The sequence below is a fragment of the Athene noctua genome, chromosome 1, assembly GCF_965140245.1.
Source record: "Athene noctua chromosome 1, bAthNoc1.hap1.1, whole genome shotgun sequence".
Classification (NCBI taxonomy): domain Eukaryota; kingdom Metazoa; phylum Chordata; class Aves; order Strigiformes; family Strigidae; genus Athene; species Athene noctua.
In genome coordinates, this window is record NC_134037.1 from 220,074,129 (window position 1) to 220,096,132 (window position 22,004).

The following is a 22,004-nucleotide window of genomic DNA, read 5'->3' on the forward strand; positions in this document are numbered from 1 at the left end:
AAGGGCATACCAGTTTTCATCCTATTTGGAGAAATTAATGAAGAGATTGTAAAGATTTTTAGTTTACTTTCACTCCAGAAGACTGAAATAATAATATCAACTGTATTACCGCAGTACATAGAGACTGCATGGCACCTCCAGCAGCTCTGGACAAGAAGAGCGTACCTACTGTAAGGTAGATGCAATATATGGAATGTATAGTACAGAAGTAGATGCAGAAGAGCTATTGAAAGAGAAGGTGATTTGTATGATAGACTGCAGTTATGTGATACTTTTTTCCTTTCTTTTTAAATTCCTGGAAGACTCGATGTAATTACTCTAGTAAAACAAAGGCTTGTTTTTAGCACAGACTAGAACAATCTGTAAGTCATGACCTGTACTTTGTCTCAAAGACAATTGACTCTATCCATGGAACAAGTACTTTGTGTGGCATCAGCAACGTAAGGGTTTGAGGTTCTTGTCCGTAAGGGATCTGATCCTCCTTGCTGCAAAGGCAGGTGGGACTTCGGGGCAGACTGCTCTCGGTTTGGTGATGGACTGCTTCCGAGGTCCGTGTGGATCCCTTGTGTCTCAGGAATATCCCCAAAGTCAGAAGACTCCTGGGAGCAGTCTGACATGTATACGCCGGGTACTTTATGTCCCTGGTGCCCTTGGAGCACTTCAGGGTGCTCTGAAGAACAACGGAGCACAACAGTAGCAGGGTAATTCATCTTTCATCTCACAGAGTAACAAGTTGTGCTGCTGAGGCAGGCAGCATTGGGTCAACTTGAAATCTGCCTCTGGCACTCAGGGGAAGCCTGGAAGTATGTCAACATGTAGGATTTCCTCCATGGCACGTTTATTTGCCCTGTGGATGGAGCTGGTGATTTGTTCTGCTTGTAGATGACCTTTGCCCAGCCATGTGCACTTCCTTGTACATGAGTTGATCCCATTTATCCCCACTTCTCTCAAACATTTAAGATATAAAATGTTGCCTTTGGCTTTAGGAAGATTTGGGCATAGCCCGTGCAGGGTGTCCCTCTCTCCTTGCCTTCTCTCTACCACCGATCTGTTTAGTTCAGCACAACCAGTCTGTCTGCCTACAGCATATGTAAGACTTGTCAAGATTTGGCAAATGAACTACTTGTGCCAGTATGTTTATGGCTTTGTCTTTATTGTAGCACATATGGTACGCCTAATGCAGAATCTCATTACTGACAATATCCAGGATAAGGTGTTTCAGAGGAAGTTACCGGGAATTATCACTGGGGATTTACAGGCTGTTTTCCTCCTTGAGGAAGAGGTTTTCGTAACCTTGTTACTCATGGCTGGTTATGCACTTTGAAAAGTAACCTGTTCTTTATACTCTGTGTTCTTTTTTAGCAGAACTTCCTGTTGTCTTTATAAAGGGATTTTTTGCCTTTGTTATTTGTATTATAGCAGAACAGCAGGGTCCAGGGGCAGGATGAATTGAGGTCCCTTTGTTTTAAGTTGATTTGTGTATGAATAGAGGAAGAGACTTGCTGTTCCATAGATGCTCTTGCTTTCAAATTGTGGAGAATGTCAGATCCAAGAATGAGTCTAAATCAGCTGAATAGATGGGATCTACTAGAAAATCTCATCTTTCAGTACTCCAGGGATAATATCCACTTAGGCTGTTGTTACTACAATTTTTAATATTAGTGCTTCTATTTTCCTTTTGCAATAGAAATTCATTCTGTAATGAAATTTGCCTTTAACTCATAACCAGGAGGCTTTTCCATGAAAATATTTAACATAATTGATTATAAAAATCCCAAAGTGAAATCTTAGCTTGCTTGATTGTTAGCTTATTTAGAGTACACAAACTAATACACCACTATTTGTGGCTTAAATATTTCTGACTTAATATTTTTAGATACTTAGTAAATACTATAATCTAGAGAATGCATTTAGAGCTGCTTAGGTACCATAAAAAGATTGCTTGTTAGATCTGTATATGGAATAATTGCTTTGGGTCAAGTGAGATTTGAAGTAGCTTGGCAAATGCTTTTTATTGAGGTTGGTTTTCCATACTACAGCACATAACAGCGTGTGTGTGTCTGTAGAGAAGCTCTGTTGCGGTGCAGTGCCATGGAGACTCTTAGTTGAGGAGCTGAGAGCTGTGCTTTTTCTTACTATGAAGTTATCAATGGGCATATCCTTCCTTGCTCTGCCTATCAAAAATGACTTGAGAAAACATTTTTAAAGAGTTGTTATTAATGATCTACTGTCAAAAAGGAAAGATACATCAAATGAGCTTCTCCAGGGATCTGTCTTTGGCCTAGTATTATTCAAAAATTCTATTAACCTCCTTAATGATGGAAATAAGGAATAAAACTATAAAAGTAACAGATGGCACCAGTCTAGAATAAATTTTGACCAACCAGCTTTGAAAAAGTTGGTCTAAACCATAAAATCATTTTATGAAGTCAGGAAAATTATTCTTAATTAGTATGGAAAAATAATTTTAAAAAAATAATGGGGAAGGCCATCTAACATTCTATTCATAGTAACAAATCGCTGTAGCTATTGCTGCCTGTAACAGGACAACCATACACATGTGGGGCTCTGTACTGACCTGTAAGTTTATTATCAGTAACCGTGCAGAATGCAGAAAGTCAGACATTGAACTGAAGGACTCTGTTTAGCGTAGGGCACTGCCTTCTGAAAAGCAGTATGGACAAAACTGCAAAGATATCTGCAAAGAGCAAGCAACAGTGCTAAAGCACTTTTTTGGCAGAAAGAAGAAGCAAGGTCAGCCTAGTCTGGAAGAAGGTACACAAGTAGAGGGAAATTACAGTCTTCATGCGTCCAGAAAGCTGTCTGAAAAACGGTCTCCAGTTTTTCTTCATGTCTGCTGGAGATGGCACAAGAGAGTAGTGCCATAGCTTAAAGTTAGATGTTGGGAAGAAATGTCCCGTCAATATAAACAGTGGTTACCTGCGGAGATAGTTAATTTTTTGTCATTGATGACTGCGTAGTGCAAAGGAACAGGGTGATTTTGTACAGTAATCCTGTCACCTTCTTAGAAATGGGAGTAGAACTTTAATATTCTGTTCAAACTGAATGTGTCTGTGCTTTCTAGCATGATTTGTCCTTTAAAATTATGAGCTGACACAAGAAAAGGATACAAATCCTGTGGCTTTCATGACCAAGTTATGTGCTACACGTTAGCAATAGGGTATGCAAGTCATCTTTAGCCGCATATCTAACTGTCATTTTGTCCTTCCTCAACAGTCTCCAAACGTCCACAACTACCCAGATATGGAAGCTGTACCCTTGTTACTAAACAACATGAAGGCAGACACCGTAGAGGATTCATTATCTACAGACCATTTCCAAACACAGACTGAACCAGTGGACTTGTCAATAAACAAAGCCAGGTCATCTCCTACAGCAGCTTCATCTTCACCGGTTTCCATGACAGCATCAGCCTCCTCTCCTTCTTCTACTTCTACTTCTTCTTCTTCTAGTCGGCCAGCTTCATCACCCACAGTAATAACATCGGTATCCTCAGCGGCATCTGTACCATCAGTATTAACTCCGGGTCCTCTTGTGGCCTCTGCATCTGGTGTTGGAGGCCAGCAGTTTTTGCACATTATCCATCCAGTACCACCTTCAAGCCCCATGAACTTGCAGTCCAACAAAATGAGTCATGTGCACCGTATCCCTGTGGTGGTACAGTCGGTACCTGTTGTCTATACAGCTGTGAGATCACCTGGGAATATGAACAACACTATAGTAGTCCCACTGTTGGAGGATGGGAGAAGCCACGTCAAAGGTAAGGTGGAACCAGTTTTGCGCATCTGTGGCATCTCTAAAACTGCTCTCGTGTGAGGAAAATGTAACAACGTTATAAAGCTATTAGTTTCCAAACTTACCATGTCGTTTGCAGAAAAGACATGTAACTTGCGCTATCGGGAAGAAACTTTAAAAGTCTTATCTCAGATGCCCTTTAAAAGAAATAAATATTTTTATAAAGATTGAGGTCAGCAGTTGTGCTAGATGCTCAGACAACTCGTGGGAAGTTTTGTCCTGAGAAGAGTAAATAAATCCTCCACAGAAGCTGAAGAAGTAGGACAATGGAATAGTGACAATATATAAAACATCATAGATGAACATGGAAATCACTCAGCAGGTGATACAGATTTGGCAAGGCAATGAATGTCAGAGAGATTGTTTCCATGCAAAGAGAGAGCAACTGTTGGACTGTAGGAACGTGTGAAGAAAAGGCTTTTGGACCAAAGAGTGGTAGCAGATGCAGAGAGGGCGGTTTTATTAAGCTCAAGGAGTGGCAGTTCAATACTTTGAATTAGGTTTCTTTTTCCAGATTAAACAGCAGAGGGGAAGGAAGCCACACAGAGTGTATATGCTGGGAATGAGTTTTGCAGACACAGGACCTGAGAGGCACGTGAAGGTGTGAAGGGAGGAAGAAACCACATGCCAGAAAGACAGATCAACTCTTGAAGAGGTGTCCAAAGAACACAGAAAGGGAAGTTGGAGAGCATGAAAAAGTGAGAACATAACAGTTAACTGAGGGAACAAAAACTTGTTAGAGATGGTGACATGATGGGTGGAGGGAGAAAAGATAAAACAGATGTGCCCAGATACTTTGAAAAGCATAGCTTTATAAAAAAAGGCATTAGTGACAGAGATACGAACATGAGGAAAGGAATAAGAGAGACTCATTTCAAGGTTCATCGCATGTGAGTGAATAAAATATGGCTAATTCTCCCCTGAAATGAGGTACTGCTTGAGGCGGAAAGGGAGGGTACTGACAGATAACCTTACTTTAGGGCTTACGAGACTACAGGGCATTTAGTAATTCATCTTACAATATCTCTTGTGTACCTAATTACATAATGAATGGGTCTCTACAACTATAAGACCTTTTTTCTTCAACTCATGTCTGGTTTTGATATAGTGGCAATTGTGTATTATTGTACATGACTGTAGTGATGGGTCATTCTGATGTTTAGTAGCATCCTGTTGTCCATAAATCTGGTTCTCCTCCCGTTCCCTCAGTTACCCAAGTGTGGACTGTGCCCTCTCAACAGGCTTGGGCATAGGAAAGAAGATCACACCTGATCTGGGTTTCGTTTTAAGCCTCAGAATGCCCGTTTAAGAAGTTTTATTGCACTCCATACAGTGATGTAATTTTAGGACTTTGTGCCATCATGTCCAGCAGTGATGAATGAAAGCAGAACTTTTCCCCATGTTGTTTGGGGAAGAAAGAAAAAGGAAAGTTTTAGTCTGTATTTTGCTGTTGGAGCTTTGAGCCACACCTGACCTTGAGCTCATCCGGAATTTTTCCCATTTGTTTTCTTTTCAAAGGTGATAGTTGGCTCTGGTAATAGTCTCCTCTATAGGAAGCACCTTCTGATCTTGTAAAACTGGAACTTCGCTACCCCAGTTTCATCAACAAAATTCCAGAATTTAATGTGCCATAGGGATTTCAGCCTGTGAGCTCCGGGCCTCCTGAGCTGCCCTGACAGTATAGCCTTTGTGCTATTATTGGCAGAGATCATTAACCAGCTCTTAATGTACAGCTAAAGAAAATGAAGGGATTAAGCGTTCTTTAATTATTTTTTTTTCCCCCTCATCAGTTGTACCCATTTTGCTACCGCTAATTCTGTGGATATAAATGTTCAGGTTAATTTGAATAAATACAACAGAAAAATAATGGTCAACGAACCACTCTAGGTAGTCATCTTTTGACAGCTTTTGCTGGAGTGTGTTTTTCTTTTTTTAATGTAAAACAATATAAATAATAAAATGCAACGATATTGCACGAATTAACTCATATGCGCGCAGACTAATTTCCCTTCAGTGGTCAGCTCTCATGCTGAAAACAGAAAATAAATGTACACAGATGCTAACAGGACATTGCTGTCAAATTTAATTGGTTGCTAATTTACCAGCTGAAGGAAAAATGCATGTTCAGAATCATCTAGAATCATAATTTTCAACTTTTACATGAAAGTTGATCATTTTCAGAAAAAAAAAACCAAAAAAACACACACTGAAACACAGTCAGTCCACAGATAGTATAGGCAGCATTTGTCTCATAATCTGTGTTGTTGCTGCTTTGGTGCTAAATCAGAGCCCACACTGATGATACAGGGGTCTGGTTGGGAAGCACTTTAAGTTATATTTTACATTAGCGTGTATCTAAGCCCTTTTCACTCGAATGAGATTTAGGCACTTTCCTGAACAGAGATACTTTCAGTGCTTAATGAAAATTACATCAGACTTAAGTTCAGACTTCTCCTGTTTTTCTAGATACAGGTACTGAGGGTAAAAATGCAAGAAACAGGATGCAGAGAAAGGGTTTTTCCTTGTTATTCCCAGTTTTATTTTCCTCATGCTGAATTTTCCTCTTCTTTCCAGGTTTGACTAGAACCACTGCATTTTGATTTTTATTGCAAAACCTTCTCAGGCCACCACCATCCCTCTAATCCTGCCTCCAGGCATTTTGCTCAGGTGGCTTTCTTCTTCCCCTGATTTCTTCCCAGTCCACCTTCCTCTCTCTCAGATAAAATTGTCCTCCTGGCAGCTGCTTTTCTAGGCAGTTCAAGCAAATACTTCTTTCTTCATGTTCTATTGAATTCTCTCTTTCCTACAGGACAAGAAATCACTTCCTCCTCTACTGTTTCCCCCTCTTTTTCTATTTTTCCATGTTTTCTAATCCTTCCTATCTTCTGACTTTTCTTTGAGTGCCAGTTTATTTTCTCCCTCCTTATCTGTTAATATTTCTAACTGATACTGTCATCTTCTCTTCAGCTACTGTGCATCCTTCTCCGTGGCGTCATTCATCCTGGTGTTTTACATCACACCTTCCTTCAGGAGTGTCTCAAATCTCCTTTTATGCCTGTGCTGCTTGTTTCTGCTCTCTGTCCTGCCTCCTCACTCCCTTTTTTTTTCACTTGCAAGGTTTTCCATTAAACCAAACCCGTTCTGCAGCATTGAAAACCGGATGGATTTGCAGAGAATTAGCTCTTGTATATATGAGTTGCTGGCAGCATCCTATCAGGTCCTGTACACCCCAAGGAGGGCAACAAAATCTGGGGGCATCATGCTACAAAAGCACCTTTCTACCATGTTGATGCTTTTTGCAGGATAAAAACCTCTCAGTTCACCTAGTGTAAATCACAATCAGGATTGAAGGATTTTTAGGAATTCATTAACAACATATAATTAGAATGTAATCAGTGGGCAATATTTCTGTATCAGTAATAAAACACTAGCCATTTACAAAATCTTACTAAATTCCTACAAATTTCTATCACTGTTCTGTAATCCCACAATACTCACATATGTGTGTACACACATGCAGTTATATGTGCAGACTCCCCTGCTGACCGTGGACCTTCCTCTCCTGACAAGCTGTGTAAGTTGCCCCCTACAACCTAATCCTTGTGTTATTTCATTTGCACAGAGTGTAGTAATGTGTTAGGGGTGTTGGGGCACGGAGTGGACGAGAGTCAGGCTCAAGTCCCTGTGGGCACCATGGGTCAAGGTTGCACCCTCTGCCACCCCCTTACAACATGACAAAGAGATGAAGTTCACCCCTGTTGTCATCCAAAGCCTTAAAAAGCGCTTGGAGATTTTTTTCTGAGTGAAGTAGGTGGTGATGACTAGACATTATTACACATTAAAGTATTCCAGAGCATTAAAATCCCATGAAAAACTCTTTCCTCACCTTTTTTCCTCCCTTTTCTGCAATGGTGAGGATTGCTAAAAGGTGTAATTAGAGGCACAGCAGGTAGCAGCACCTATAGATAAGGTTGCCTCATGGTTTCCCTTAAAACCCTGTCTTCAGCTGCTCAAAGTCTGTCAATGTGTTAACCATTTAGGCTAACATTTTCCATGCTGTATGTCTACCTCAGGCATTTTCTTTTTTTCTATTTTTCTTTCTTCTTGAGGAAAGTTTCAAGAAAAAAAACTTTTTTTTTGAAGTATTCCACTCTTCCTGAGATGATCATAGAGGAAAAAGTATAGCATCTTCCATGTTGCAAAATTCATTCCAGCTTTTTTTTTGTGAAAATCTCTAGAACCTCTGTTGTTTTGTTCCATGAACCTCAAGTTTAGTTTGGACCACTGTTCTTTTTTTTTTTGTCTTTATAAGCAGTTGCAGAAACCAAGCCAAGTTTGGAGATCTGAAAAAAGTATGAGTCCCCTGAAAGTGATAAAAATTGTATCTGGTAAAGGCAAGGATGAGGTTGGGAGGGGCTCGGCGGTGGGGAGAGGGGCAGGATGGAAGGGTTAGGGGAGAAAAGGAGAGGTGGTGAGATGGCTATGGATGTATGCACGTGTTCAGGAGGAAGAGTGGGAAAGGGCTGGAGACAGAGGAAGGGGGAGGATAGAAAAGACATCTGGACAGAGTGAAGGGGAACAAGGAGAGGTTCGGCTAGATGGGAAGGGCCCACCATGACAGCAAGATGTTGTTCCCCTATAAACTCTAGTCCTATTACCATGAGTCTTTCTGTTGTTTTGCTTTTAGAAGATATCCATGAACACTACTGTCAAATCATGTCTCTCTAGCAGCAGGTTTTGCCAAAGATAATATCCTTAAAAATTGTTTTCTGTAGTTCAGAAGAGTTACTCCATTCACTGAAGGGCCTTTTAGAAGCTCCCCGCCGATGATGGTGCACTAAGGACCTGTGCAACTTCACTATTTCTTGGAGTTTTGGGTTACAAGTTTCTGGGTTTTTACGGGTTTTAAAGACACAACCACTTGCAAAATCCAGTGGTCAGAACATTATAAGTTTAAATTTGCCAACTGAACTTCATCTACTTCCTGTGTACGTAAACATCCGTAGTGACGTTGGCATGGACTGTTTTTATGTTACTGTGGCTGTGTATAGACCTAGCAGAAATACACAGATTGTGTCTTTTCGCATTTTACACATGCTATATTCCTCACTGTGGGGACATTAATAAGTAGTAAATGCTATACCTTCTGCTATGGATTTTTCTGCAACTTGAAACAAGTAATACCACTAGATTACATTACCCACTGCCTTTGTTTTTTTTAAAGTACAGCCTGTTATTTCTGCCTACTGTAGTTTATTCCACAAAAATAAACCCAATTTGTAGTACAAAGCTAGAAATTTACAGCCATTCCATATGTTTAAAGGTCAAGATTATATGGTCTGTTGGTATAAATTATGCTATGGAAGAGACTATTAAAACCAGTAGTGTTGCCTTTTTTATTTCATGTGAAGTGATTATCCTTTCTACATTTTAGTAGATGGTTATTTTGGATTTGAGTTGCACTGAGACAGAGAGTTTCTACTTTAGCTGTAATTTTTTTGTTATGCACAAAAATCTTTTGCGGCTCTATGTATTCCAACCTGTCCACCTCCACCCTCCAGCCCCACAGAATGTTGAATCTCTCTCCCCCTGTTTGCTTGGTTCATCTGGAAGAAATACTAGTAGTTCTTGGAAAGGAGAAGCAGGTTGGCAATGGCTAGCCAGGAAGAGAAGCTGGCGCAGGAGAGGTTTTGCATTTAGGGCGGGACCTGTGTTACTGGAGATGGTGCATATATTTAAGAACTAGTAAATGGTAATTCTTGCCAGAATGGAGAGTTAAAACACAGGTTACAAGATATGCTGTGGTATTTGAAATTTAGAAAGAGGTTGCCTGAAGACAAAGTGGCTTTGATTAAATATGGGGAGTCCCATAAACGGTCTTCTACTTAAATCTCCAGAGAAGTCATATGTCTGGCTCGCTAGTGACATGGTTAGGTTTTTCCGCTGTAGAAGCACATGCTCTTCTAAGATTTATCAACAGTGAATTTAACATTATGTATGTTTTTAACTAGGAACAGGTTTGGGAAGCAAATGAGGTGGTGTGTATTCAAACTTTATTTGTGAAGCCCAGTGTAAGGAGGATGAGGAAGTCCATTTTGACATTTTGAGTCCCTGCACCTTTTGGAAGCTGCTAATTCCTTGTCTTCCATGCCAAGAGTGCTTCTGGTCCTTCAGCTCTTTACTCTCACCAGAGCTGAGCTTTGATCTAGTTGCTTTTATCCCACAAATCTGGATCCAGCAGAAACATTTTTCATTTATTTTATCCCTGTCTTGGATTTTACTGTGCCTTGGAGCAACCTGCTGGAAACTTTTTGGTGTCTAAAAATATCTCTAGACTGTTGCGGTGTGTAAGTTGCAAACTGTTAACATTTTGTAGTGGCTCTGCAGTATTTTATTTAATAATAAATATATTCTGTCCTTATTTTTTTTCCCTATTTACTTCTGGTGATAGACTGTTTGTATATTGGATGCTCAGTGAGATATAAATCTCAGTAGTCTTAGTAGTTTGGTTTTTTCTGTAGATGAGGTCTTGTGGCATTCAGTAGCTTAGAAAGAGAAAGTGTCCTTTGTTTAAAAAACAGTATTGTATGTTTATGTATACAACTCAATGACAGAGATGCTTAAATATGTGCATATATTACATCCATGCAATCACTCTCACCTCTGCATTTCTCCACACAGCTATTCTTTTATAGCTTTATGGCAAATTATTTGACTGGTGAAATGATTTTAAATATTGCCTTTGATTGGATCATAGCAATTAATATTCTCTGGTAGATTAGTTACACTGTGCGTTCAGTGCCAATTCCCATTCTCTCTGAACTACAGCTATGCTGGGTGCAGTTAACTGCTCTAGCCATATAGTCCCATAAAATCTCAATAAAATCTTAAAACTGTGGAGTATGGGTAATCTTGCTATAAATTGTAATAAAAATTACCCCTGTAGACTCTATATTCTGACCATTACGTTTGTGGATACTGCTGCTTTGTACATAAAGTTTTATTAAATAAATCGACCAATTCTGCTGCCCAGACACCAAGCTGTTTTGATTGAAAATCTGATAGGTGCACTCAGACCATTTTTCCAATGCATAAAGTACTTATAATGAACTTTAAATAGGAAGAAAAATGCCATATATGTTCTTTATATAATATGAACCAGCTTAGGAGGGGAAAATAATGAATACTGTCATTCCCGTTCATTTGTTAGGTTCATAAAGCAAGGATTCGGTTTCCTAAACCATGTTAGGTAAACCTGAGTATAACACTTAATCTCCGAGGGCGTAATTTCAAAGAGCTCCTGTACATCTGCATATGGAAGTGTTGCTTCCACTGTGAAAACACGCAATGGTGTCTGTGACGTTGTCCTTTGACATCGTCCTACTGGGGAAATCCATGCTGGGCTCCTGTTCTCTGAAAAAAAACATCAAGGAGGGGGATGTTTGGTTCCTTCAGATATCAAGCTACAGTGTGAGGCTGGACTTGCACAGTTGTAAAACCTATTTTGCAAGAGTAACCAAAAAGGATGGAGATGAGTCAGTCCCTCTACTTGGCATTTGATCCACCCAGATGCATTTTTTTATCAGAGGTGTTTGAAACAGTGGCAGATTAAGAGCAAGAAAAAGAAGTCACTGTTGGCCAGCAGTTTCCTTCTTGCAGTATTTCAGGTACCGAACTATGCCGTATGATCAATGTAGAGACGAAAGTTATGGTTTAGTCATTGCAGCATTCATAGCTGTTGGCAGATTATTGGTTTTAATGGTAATTACTATGTCCCCCTGTGAATTACTTCTTTTGCACATTTCCCCATTGGGGCCCTGAGACCAAAGATCATTTTCTCTGGCATTACTGCTGGGGACTGAGGCACCTCTTTGGCATTAAGTGAACAGTGGCAGGTGGGGAGAGAGTAGGAGCAAGCGAGGCTGTGCAGTGCTGTTGGCATTGCATATCTTCAGGTGCTTACTGAGATCCCCCGGACACTTTTTCTCCTTTCCCAGAAAACCAAGACATGACAGAGTCACGTGGCAAAGGCTACTCTCCTCCTCTTTCCAGCAAAGAGCAGGTCCACAGCGGCTCGAGGGGGCATGGAGCCACTTCCCTCTGCCAAGGCTGGTGCCCCAGCACCTGTCAAGAGGAGGGAGGGGGGCTCACACCACTGAATGCCCCGTGCATTCCACAGAGGTGGATGGGCTCAGCACCCCTGAAGGCACCCATCTCTTTCCGCTGGCTGTATTTGTGGATTGGGGGTGCTTGTGTTTTCAATGCAGGTGCCTGAAGACAGGAGGTGAGAGAATGTTCCCTTCCCCTCACTGTGTCACCCAGCTCGCTAGGTCCAGGGCTCTGAGAGAGGATAGAGGCTGATGGAAACATACTCTTAGGTGCTGTTGGGTCATGGGGTCGTTGCAAGTGGCAGATTATTATTATTAGGTTCAAACTACTTCTTTCACAGTGTTTCTGACGCTGGCAGATTAATAGCATATTTTGCTAAAGCATGAGTGCCATATAATTTTCTCTACCGTATTTTCCAATACCGTTTCTCTGGGAGTTTGGCAGCAAATGTCTCTTTGTTACTTCAGTCCTTCATGCTCTGCAGACACGGACACACACGTGTGTAACAGCAGTACTAATGAGATTCTTGTAAATGTTAATTTTTGGGTCTGGGGTAGTATTTGGTTCCCATTCCTGATAGGAGTAAGTGCAAAGCAACTGTTGCTTACAGCTAATCTTTTACCTGCTGAATGCCAGCATGTACTAGGAGCAGGTGGAGAGGAGTTTCTAAGACAGACATTTGGCAACAACAAACATGACTCTTTCTGGCTTATTTGAGGTACCTCACATTTCTGCTTAATTTAAACTTCCATTGCAATAAGAACCTGTAGCTATGTTTGCAAGAGCAAACACGTCACCCAGACGTGGATTAGAACTAGCAAGGCCAGAGGGGCCTCCCCACCAACCAGGCTATCTCACCTAACACAGGTCTTGGCAATACTCCCCCCATTGCAGACCTGTGTAACCCTGCTTGTGGCTGGCAAGTCTAGTGGGTGGATGTCAGGGCCACTTGGAAATCCCATCATGAACAATCATTTTGATTAGCGGGTTGAATATTAGGCATCCCTCAGAGAAAGCAGCGTGGGGAGTTTAATATGTGAAACAAAAGCAAATGAGCTCTGAAATTTGGAAATCCTTTCAAAAAGCATGAATAGATTTAATTATTTTAGGAGAGCAACTAAGCGAAATACAGTTTTTGTTATGTTGTGGTGTATCAGCAGGACTACATGTATGTATGTTTACAAAGTTATTAGCAGAGAAGTTAATTTAATGCAGAAAACTGAGGTATTAAGATAAAGTGAGCCAGAGGCTTCAGTATTTCAGAATGCTGAAATTTTCTCTCTGCATTCACACCAGCAAGGATCATCTCATAATGAGTCATTTCAGCATTAGTTAATACTGTGTGACTTAGCTATAAAGAGAGGCAAAACTCTTGATGGTTACTTAGTTTTCTTCTGCTCTTAAATATTTAATTTTTCTTTAACCCAAGGGATTCAGATTTGCCTTTAAATCAAAGATAGTGTGTAGGCATGAAATTACTTCTAGTGGGTCTTCATGAGCCTACTGATGGGATGAGTTTTCATCCCTTTCAGTCACAGGGAATTTGTCTGGATAAAAAAAATCAGGTTGTGGTAAATGGTGATAGCAGCATATGGCTCTTTTCACCCCTGAGAGGGCCCTGATTCAGGCCATTTACTACAGGCATCCAACTGCAGGATTTTTGATGGCTTTGGCTTTACCCAACCAGGTCAGAGCACTTGAGCTGTGTATCCCTAAAGAATCACTGGAAAGAAGCAAAGAGAATAGGATACATTTGGGTGGAGCCCACATATGACAAACAAGGTATAGCATTTAATCGACAGCTTAGTAACACCAGCACTTTTGTGAGAAGCAAGGGCGGCATGCTGGGCTCTTGTCAGCCTGGAGAGATTTAAATTCAGAGTCCCCCCTTCTCAAGAGATGCCCCAATGCAGACAGGAGCACAGGTTTAGAGTGCGGAGGAGAAAAATAGCCTGATGGCATGGCCCTGTGCTCAAGTTACTCCCCTGGGAAGGTGGAGACTGCGTCCTGTGCTGAGGGGTTCACCTGCCCTTAGCAGACAGCAGGCTGGGTCCTTCCTGGAGATTTTGCTTCCATGACATGGCTAATGCTGTACCATGTTAAAAATAGCACAGCCATGTGACAGAAAGCACAAATTCAATCAGTGCTTATTAGAAAGTTGCTGTGCGAGTTTAAATCTGTTCCAGCATCACAGAAGGGGCAATTTCATCCTGAGAAACAGGATCAGGTATTGGCTGGCATAAATTTTAAAGCCAAGAAACTGTTTAGTTCAATAGAAATAGAAGCAAGCTTATATCTGATCTGGGTCAGAGTTTTTCCTACTGGCAACTGACAGTTGGCAGATACAATATTAACGATAGTAGACCAAGTTCTGGAGTATTTACAGGCTGGTATGCATCTTATGTGAGACCCATTTGCACATCTTACCTTAAAACAAGTGCAGAGAGTGAATTTGCTCATTCTGCCCAAAGGGAAACTCCTTTTTGGTACAGTTTGGCAAAGGAGTCATTGAGAAGTGATTGTATATATGTACATGCATCAAGAGCAACTCTCTGTACTTTCTTTAGCAAAAAGGATCATTGTTTCTTTAGGCTAACAAGGATGGAAAGCAGCGTGGCCACTTGCAGCCTTCAGCACTTGCAGACGTTCTTAAAGAACCCCTGGCTTGGCAGTCTTTTCAGCATGGAGTGCTAACAGCCTGCTTCTGTGGCTCCTGTGCACTCTTTCAATGACACCTTTGTCCCTCAAAAGCAGTCTCTGACTTGTTTCTTTTTGCTTGCCTCGCCTTAGCCTCGTTCACACTTCACAAAACCACTGGGTAGATCTGTTGGACAAATCTTGCCTTTCAAGAGGAGTAGCAAGGGCAAGAAAACAAGCTCATTTTTAAGACCTGACCTTTATTAATTAAATGTGTCTGCCTGTGATAGGGATGACTTGATTCAGTGACCCGGCTGGGTCCCTTCTGGACCTATGGTCTTAAATTCAAGGAAAAGCTTGCTTGTCAGAGCAAGGTACATCATGAAAGGAGGTTAAAATGCCCTGGTGGCATGTTTTTTGAGCTTTCCTCCACCTTGCTTGCCAGTGGCATTACATTACTCACTTGTCCTCCACCTTTTTCATGTAATTTGCTAAATTATCTCTTCCCATCATCTCTTCATTCCTTCCAGTTTGATGTTCGTTAGGCCAATAATTACTCTTAATTCAGTGTTTATGAACTACTGCTGGTATTTATAAACCTTGGTGCCAGCAGTTTGACAGTTGTTCTTAGATGTCCAAGAGAAAGTCAAAGCTGTTGACATAAGTAGGAGTCATGAACTCTAAATGTATAAAAATCCTGTACTACAGTTTGCACGCTGTAGTGAGTGGTGAGGAGGAGATATCTGTTAGGCTTTTGGCCAGTTGGTTATTCACATGGCTCATTTGGGGGAGGAGAATAGCTTTAAAGACTGTGTGTTCCTGCAGCAGCTGCAGCCATGCTGATGAGAAAACAGGGCAGTTTACACCAGCTGGCAGCAGCAAAGTTCAGCCTCCTCGTTAGTCACCTCAGCTCCCCAACAACTCAGCTCCCCAAGTCTGCAAGCTGAGAAGAGGTCACAAATGGAGAGGGAGACAAAAAAGGATATGTATATAGGCTGACATTAAAAAATAAGGGAATCATCCCTAGATCATTCTCTAATTTGATTACTATCTTTAGTTAGGTTCACTGCAAAAATCTGCCCACTGATACATTTCCACTCCTCGCCTTTTGTTCTCACCAGGCTCACGTGTCACAGCACCTTGTGATGTGCTCAAAAGTTGGCATTTGGTGGGGCAAGCCATGCCCGGTGGGCCAAAGTATCCCTAGATGCAAAAGCACAACCCCATTGGCAACTTGGTGGCTGTGTTAGGAGTTTACCTTGCTGACCAGAAACAAAAAGAAGGTAATTGAGAGTTTTCATCCTGGCATGTTCCTCCAGTAACCTATAAACACCACCAAGTATCATAGGAGTCTCAATAATATCCGAAGAGCTGGCAATCTGCAGTAAAACAACATGTCCTGGAAGGGACAAATGTACGTAAGATTTTTCATATCCATTTGTACTGTCTCTTTTTATGTAGGTGTTTTCACGCTTAAGTGATCAAAATTGGTGTATAACTGTAATACAGGCTAGATTATGTAACAACTGTTGTGATTTCAAGTTAGGCTTAGGTTTAAACATTAAGAAAATTTCTGAACTAGCTACTTAAAACTTGCTGTAGTGCAAGTCAGATTAAGCCACAGTTAATAGAAAGTGTCACATACATAGGTTTTTGTTGAAGTTTTAATTTTATTTACAAACATTAGCTTTCACAAAAGCATCGTGTATAGCAACATTTAAATATTGGGCAGATACAAATATATAACTTCTTGTAATGAGATTAACTTCAAGAAAAACTGAAGAAGTAATGAAATAAGTTATAATTTTCATACTTAAAGTTGCTTTCAAGAAAGAACATTAGGAAACAAGGCCAGAAGTAGCACTTTTTTCAAAATAGTTTTCTGGGGCTGAATCAGCTGACTAGATGGTTCAGTTGCTTTTAAATCACATACTAGATTATCCCTAATGCTCAGGTATGCATTTAATACCATCATGTCTAAGTCATGATTTTAAGAAACACAGTTAGAATGGTGCTCATTCTACCTAAAACAGTTAAATGTTTTGAACATTTTCTAAGTTGCCATACGTTTTTCTCATGCAGGTCATTGTTCATTGTCAACAGTTTTTGCTTTGGTAAGCAAAAGAAGAAATAATCAGCAGTCCAGATGTAGCCAGTATTACTGAGGCACCTAAACTATGCTAGTAGAAAGCTAATAGAAGTCATACAGCGCATCTGTAAATGCACTGTGTTTCAGAAGGGGTTGTTGCATCAGCTTACGGAACATGTTTTAATAGTATTTTCTTTATGAAGTTCTTTAACATAATAAAAAATGCAGCTGAAGGGTAGTTATAATCACTCACAGTTCTTTTACTCAGAGGTGGTTCATAGCTAAGACATAAATTAAAATTTAAGACCAACTTTCCCTCAAGTCATCACTCATTTGGGGAATGCTTTCTTTTCAAGAGCCCAGCTATCCATCAGTGCTACTGTTATGGCTGCACAGCTCCTGGAGTATCTACAGCCCTCCCATTTTTCAGTGTAACAGTCCCTTGTCTACAGTCAGTGAACACAACGAGATAAGAGACATGGCGAAATGGGAAACTTAACTGTGACTTTTGGAACTGCTTTCTAGTTGTAGGCCCACTGACCTGTTCATGATCTCTAAAGGGAGCCTGTGATACCTGTTGTCCAGTGCTGTGGTTACCCAGAGTGAGAATCACAGCTACCTTCTTGAAAAGCGTGTTGTAAGACCCAAGAAGTGTCCCATCTGTGACACTGCAATACAGTGGAGCACAAGCTAACAAACTTCAATTTTTTAAATAAATAATCTTGGATTTCCCCATTTCACCTGACCAAACAAAATAAACACATTTTTAAACAAACCTCTTTGCCTGCCTTTCCCCTTCCCGTGCCTCCCTTTCAGGGTCAGGCATCTCTCCAGTTTTTGCTCTCTACTCCAGCTGCTTTCGGTGTCTCTCAGCACTTACTAATCCTGTGTGGTATTTCATGAGTGAGGAGGAATGCCTCTTCTTCTACCTTACCTCTGAAGTTTGTCTCTGGCTCTGTCCCCTGACACAAGCAACCCCCATTTCCTCTCAGGACTAACCCAGGTCACACTTGTGCCCCACAGTTGTCCCTGCCATGCTTGTCTCTTGTTTTCCTCCCCCTGCCCATACGTAGGTTGTGTTGTTTTCCCTTTGGAGGGCAGCAGACAGGAGAAGAGGGAAGTCAGGTAGCCTGCCTTTCTGCACTCTTCATCTTCCCTGTCTCTTTTTGGCACAAAATGTAACTGGTGGGTTGATCTTGGCTGGCTACCAGATTTCCACCTAGATGCTCTCTCACTCCCCATCCTCAAGAGGATGGGGGAGAATATAAGGTGGGAAGAGCTCATGGGTCGAGATAAAGACAGGGAGATCACTTAACAATTGCCATCACAGGCAAAGCAGACTCAACATGGGGAAAATTAATTTAATTTATTGCTAATTAGAAGTCAGTTAGGGTGGTGAGAACCACCACTACCTCCCAGTCCCCTTTTCCAGGGCTCAACTTCACTCCTTCATTCCCAGCTCCTCTCCTTCTTCCACCCTGAGTAGCACAGGGAGACAGGGAATGGGGGTTGGGGTCAGTCCATAACAGCTCCTCTCTGCCCCTCTTTCCTCCTCACACTGTTCTCCTGCTCCAGCGTGGGTTCCCCATGGGCTGCAATTCCTATTGGGAAAGCCTGATCCACAGTGGTCTCTCCAGAGGCCACAGGGGAATCTCTCTCTGCCCCACCATGGAGCACCTCCTCCCCCTCTCACCTGCAGGGCTGTTCCTCACACCTTCTTCCTCACTCTGCCTGTGTGGCATTGTTTTGCCCTTTCTTAAATATATTTCACTGAGGTGCCCCCACCTTGTCTGAGGGGCTCAGCTGTGCCCTGCGGTGGGTTGGTTGGAGCCAGCTGGAAGAGTTTGCATCGGGCATGGGGTAGCCCCGACCTCTCCTCACCTCCTGTTGCCACTGCCAGCGCCTGGGCGTCTGCACCATTGCCATACAGTACAGCTACTGTAAGCTGTGGATGGACAAAACAATCCTGCAATTGCTGATCTTCGTATGTTTGGAAGACCTAGACTATGTGGCTTTTTAAAAAATCTGACTAGGCCTACCCAACATAAGTCCCTGAAAGTTAGTTGTCTGTATGTGCAGCGGCTTCGCCACATGTAATGTGGAGGGAAGGCTCCTGCAGAGGTTGACACTGGTGTTGAATTGAGTCAGCAATGAGGACAGCTGGTTTTTTCCAAATGCCTAAATTTTAGTTGACTTGGAGTGACATGGGTCCCAGCCTGCTATCTCATGATGAATACTCAGAATCAAAGATTGCTCCTGAAATTTTTCTGTAAAAGTTACATTCAAGTGTGCTGTGTTGTACAAAGCAGATGTAGCTCTTTCTCTTCACTTTCTGAAGATGGGCAGAGTAAGTAACTTGAGGGTAAACTGAGTTTTTGATGGATATTGTATGTGCAGTTTTATTTCAGGTCTGCCGAAGACGTCGGTGTAACCTGTGTTCACACGCCTGCGTGCCCCTGGAAATGCTTATGCCCAGCTGTAGCACTGCTAGGTGACTTTGCCCATCCATCACTTGATTTGGGAAGCTCAGCACAAGCAGTGCCATCCGGCCCAAGCAAGCAGATGTGTTGTGTGCCCTGATGTTGTTCTGGGACGAGATTAATTTCAGCACGCTCATATTAATCCATTATATGTCTCTTTCCAGCACAAATGGACCCCCGAGGCCTATCTCCCAGACAAATTAAAAGTGACAGTGATGATGACGACCTGCCAAATGTGACCTTAGATAGCGTTAATGAAACTGGATCTACAGCGCTCTCCATAGCCAGAGCAGTACAAGAGTAAGTATCACATTCCCAGAGCAAGATGAATGTTGCTGAGGAGTTTCTGGGCCGATGGAGGTACCAGCCCTCGGTGGCACTGCAGGGGTGTCCCCCCAGCTGCGGGCTGGCATACCTGCCAGCAATCCCTTCTGTGTAGCTTTGTTCCCTTTAGGAAGAGATGGCTGTATCTCTCATCTCTCTCTGATTCTCATTTCATTTCTTTCTTTCTGCACTTCGTTATTCGGTAAAGTTTCAAATTGAAAGTGTTTCTTCCCCTTTTTTAAGTGCAAAGCCTGCAGTGTTTTTATATCCTCTCCAAAGAGAGACCAGGTTAGACTTTCACTCAAAAAACAAGACATTTTTTTTCTTGACTGAAAGCAGCATCAAGAAGTTCATTCTAGTTGCTGTCAAACAAGAGCTACCTACATTTCTCCTGAAGGATAGTGTCATTGAAAGGAAATTAGTGAGGGACTTTGAATAGTTTTTCCATTGCTGATATTTTTCTGTGTACCTTTACTCACTGGACAGACAAATAAGTTCTTAATTTAATGTCTGTATTGCTTGTTTGAAAAAAAAAGAAACAGTTTATCATGAACATTAGCAATTCTGTAGATGCATGCGCTTGCTCAGTGACTGTAGCAGCTGGAAGGGAACCAACTGTGAGGTAAATAAGTATTAATATCCTCATTTTATAGGTGAGGAAAATGAGGTTATGCGTAAAGGTCACCCTGGAGGTCTGAAGCAAAGCTGGAAATAGAACTAGAGCCTCCAGGCACTGAAGCCTGTACTAGACCCACAAAACACATTACTTTATCTGAGAGGTTCAAAACATGGGCATCGTGGACATTATTAAATAGGAAGGGATATAATAATAGGCCATTAGACATTGTTGTTATGCATTTTAAATGTCTTAACGTGGTATCTAAAATCTGCTAATTCATCTTCTAGTCAAGCACAGTAACTGTGATCCTCAAAACTTGTATTCCCCTTAAGCAGAGAGGGAGGTCTCTATGGGCAAGGCAGGGCATTGGCTCTCACTGTAATTAGCGTGCTCCCCTTCTGAGGTGATAAAGGAAGGGAAGGTTTCTTCACCAGTGACACTATTCCTCAATAGACAGGCCTCACACATATTTTAAATTCGCTAGTTGCAACACTAGGCCCTGAAGTGCTAAGTATTTTTTCTCAGTTTACAGCACACATAATAAGCCAGAAAAATCAAACAACCCGTCATGATTTTGCGCTACATAGTTCTGTCTAATTAATGAAAAGAGGAAGCATGGGGTGCTAGTAAATACTTATAATATATGACTGTTAGGCAGATACTGTTCTCTGTGTTTGATATTGCTTGAACGCTTAGAGAATTGGTCAAACCATGAAGAGCTTTTTCATCTTTTCCACAATGCATTCCACAGTTTGTGAAGGTAAATGTGTTGAATATTACTTGTCTGGCTCTGGAGCTTAAGAATTAAATTAAGAAATTTAATAATATAACATCAACTCATCCTTGTTACAGGTTTCATTTAAACAGTAATCTGTTAGTTTATTTCAAAAGCCCCATTAGGAAAATCTAATTTGACTGTGATCTGCAATTTGTCTTCTTTATTTTATTCTCAGTCACAGACACCACACATACAGCTGCTGAGCTGAAAAGAGACATTAGCACATTATACCAACTTCACTCAATCCATTTTTTTCTTTCCCAGTCTATAATATCATGCCTTACAGGCAGGCTCTATTCTGAATTTAGGCATCTAACATGTACCTTAATAATGTTTAGCAGAGCAGTCCACTGAAAATAAAAGCCTGCATTCTACATACCCTTGTTGCAGAGAGGAAAGTGCCTTTGAAGCCTTCCAAAGGGAGATCCTGTGTGCTCAATTTCAGCGTCTAAACTTAGCAGACAGGAATTTCCTCTTGAGGACGTGGAAACTGTTCTGCTGAATAACTGGGCAGTGTAGGGGCATGCATGGGAAGACTGCTTCAGTAGGCAGTAAAGCTTAGGTCTAAGCTAAGTGCCCAAGTGAGGCAGGCTGGACCCCAGAGTCTAGAAGACTGTCCCACAGATTGTGTTCTTTCTTAAGTGAGCTTGTGAGGCTCCTGATTCCCTGTGTGCTGTCTGTGGGGTTCAGAATTTGTCTTGCCTAGTGTCCTGGTTTCAGCTGGGATAGAGTTAATTTTCTTCCTAATAGCTGGTACAGTGTTGTGTTTTGGATTTAGTGTGGGAATAATGTTGATAACACACTGGTGTTTTAGTCTTAACCTGAGTCAAAGATTTTTCAGTTTCCCATGCTCTGCCAGCAAGCAGGTGCACAAGAAGCTGGGAGGGAACATGGCCAGGACAGCTGACCTGAACTAGCCAAAGGGATATTCCGTACCACAGAATGTCACGCTCAGTATATAAATTTGGAGGAATTAGCCAGGAGGGGTGGATTGTTGCTCGGGCATTGGTCAGGGGGTGGTGAGGAATTACATCGTGCGTCATTTGTCCTTTCTTGGGGTTTATTCTCTCTCTTTTTGTTATATTTCTTTTCATTGTTATTACTGTTATTATTATATTTTAGTTTAGTTATTAAACTGTTCTTATCTCAACC

The 22,004-nt window shown here is 41.5% G+C and overlaps 1 protein-coding gene across 6 annotated transcripts in view; it reads left to right on the forward strand.

Annotated features, from left to right (window-relative positions):
• KLF12 (KLF transcription factor 12) overlaps window positions 1-22,004 on the forward strand; it is a 240,670-nt gene that overhangs the window by 147,455 nt on the left and 71,211 nt on the right. For all 6 annotated transcript variants that reach the window (XM_074912050.1, XM_074912040.1, XM_074912024.1 and 3 more), the window contains 2 exons: window positions 3,238-3,781; window positions 19,296-19,431. In XM_074912050.1, coding sequence (XP_074768151.1) covers window positions 3,238-3,781; window positions 19,296-19,431 — 680 coding nt within the window. The remainder of the gene's footprint in view (window positions 1-3,237; window positions 3,782-19,295; window positions 19,432-22,004) is intronic.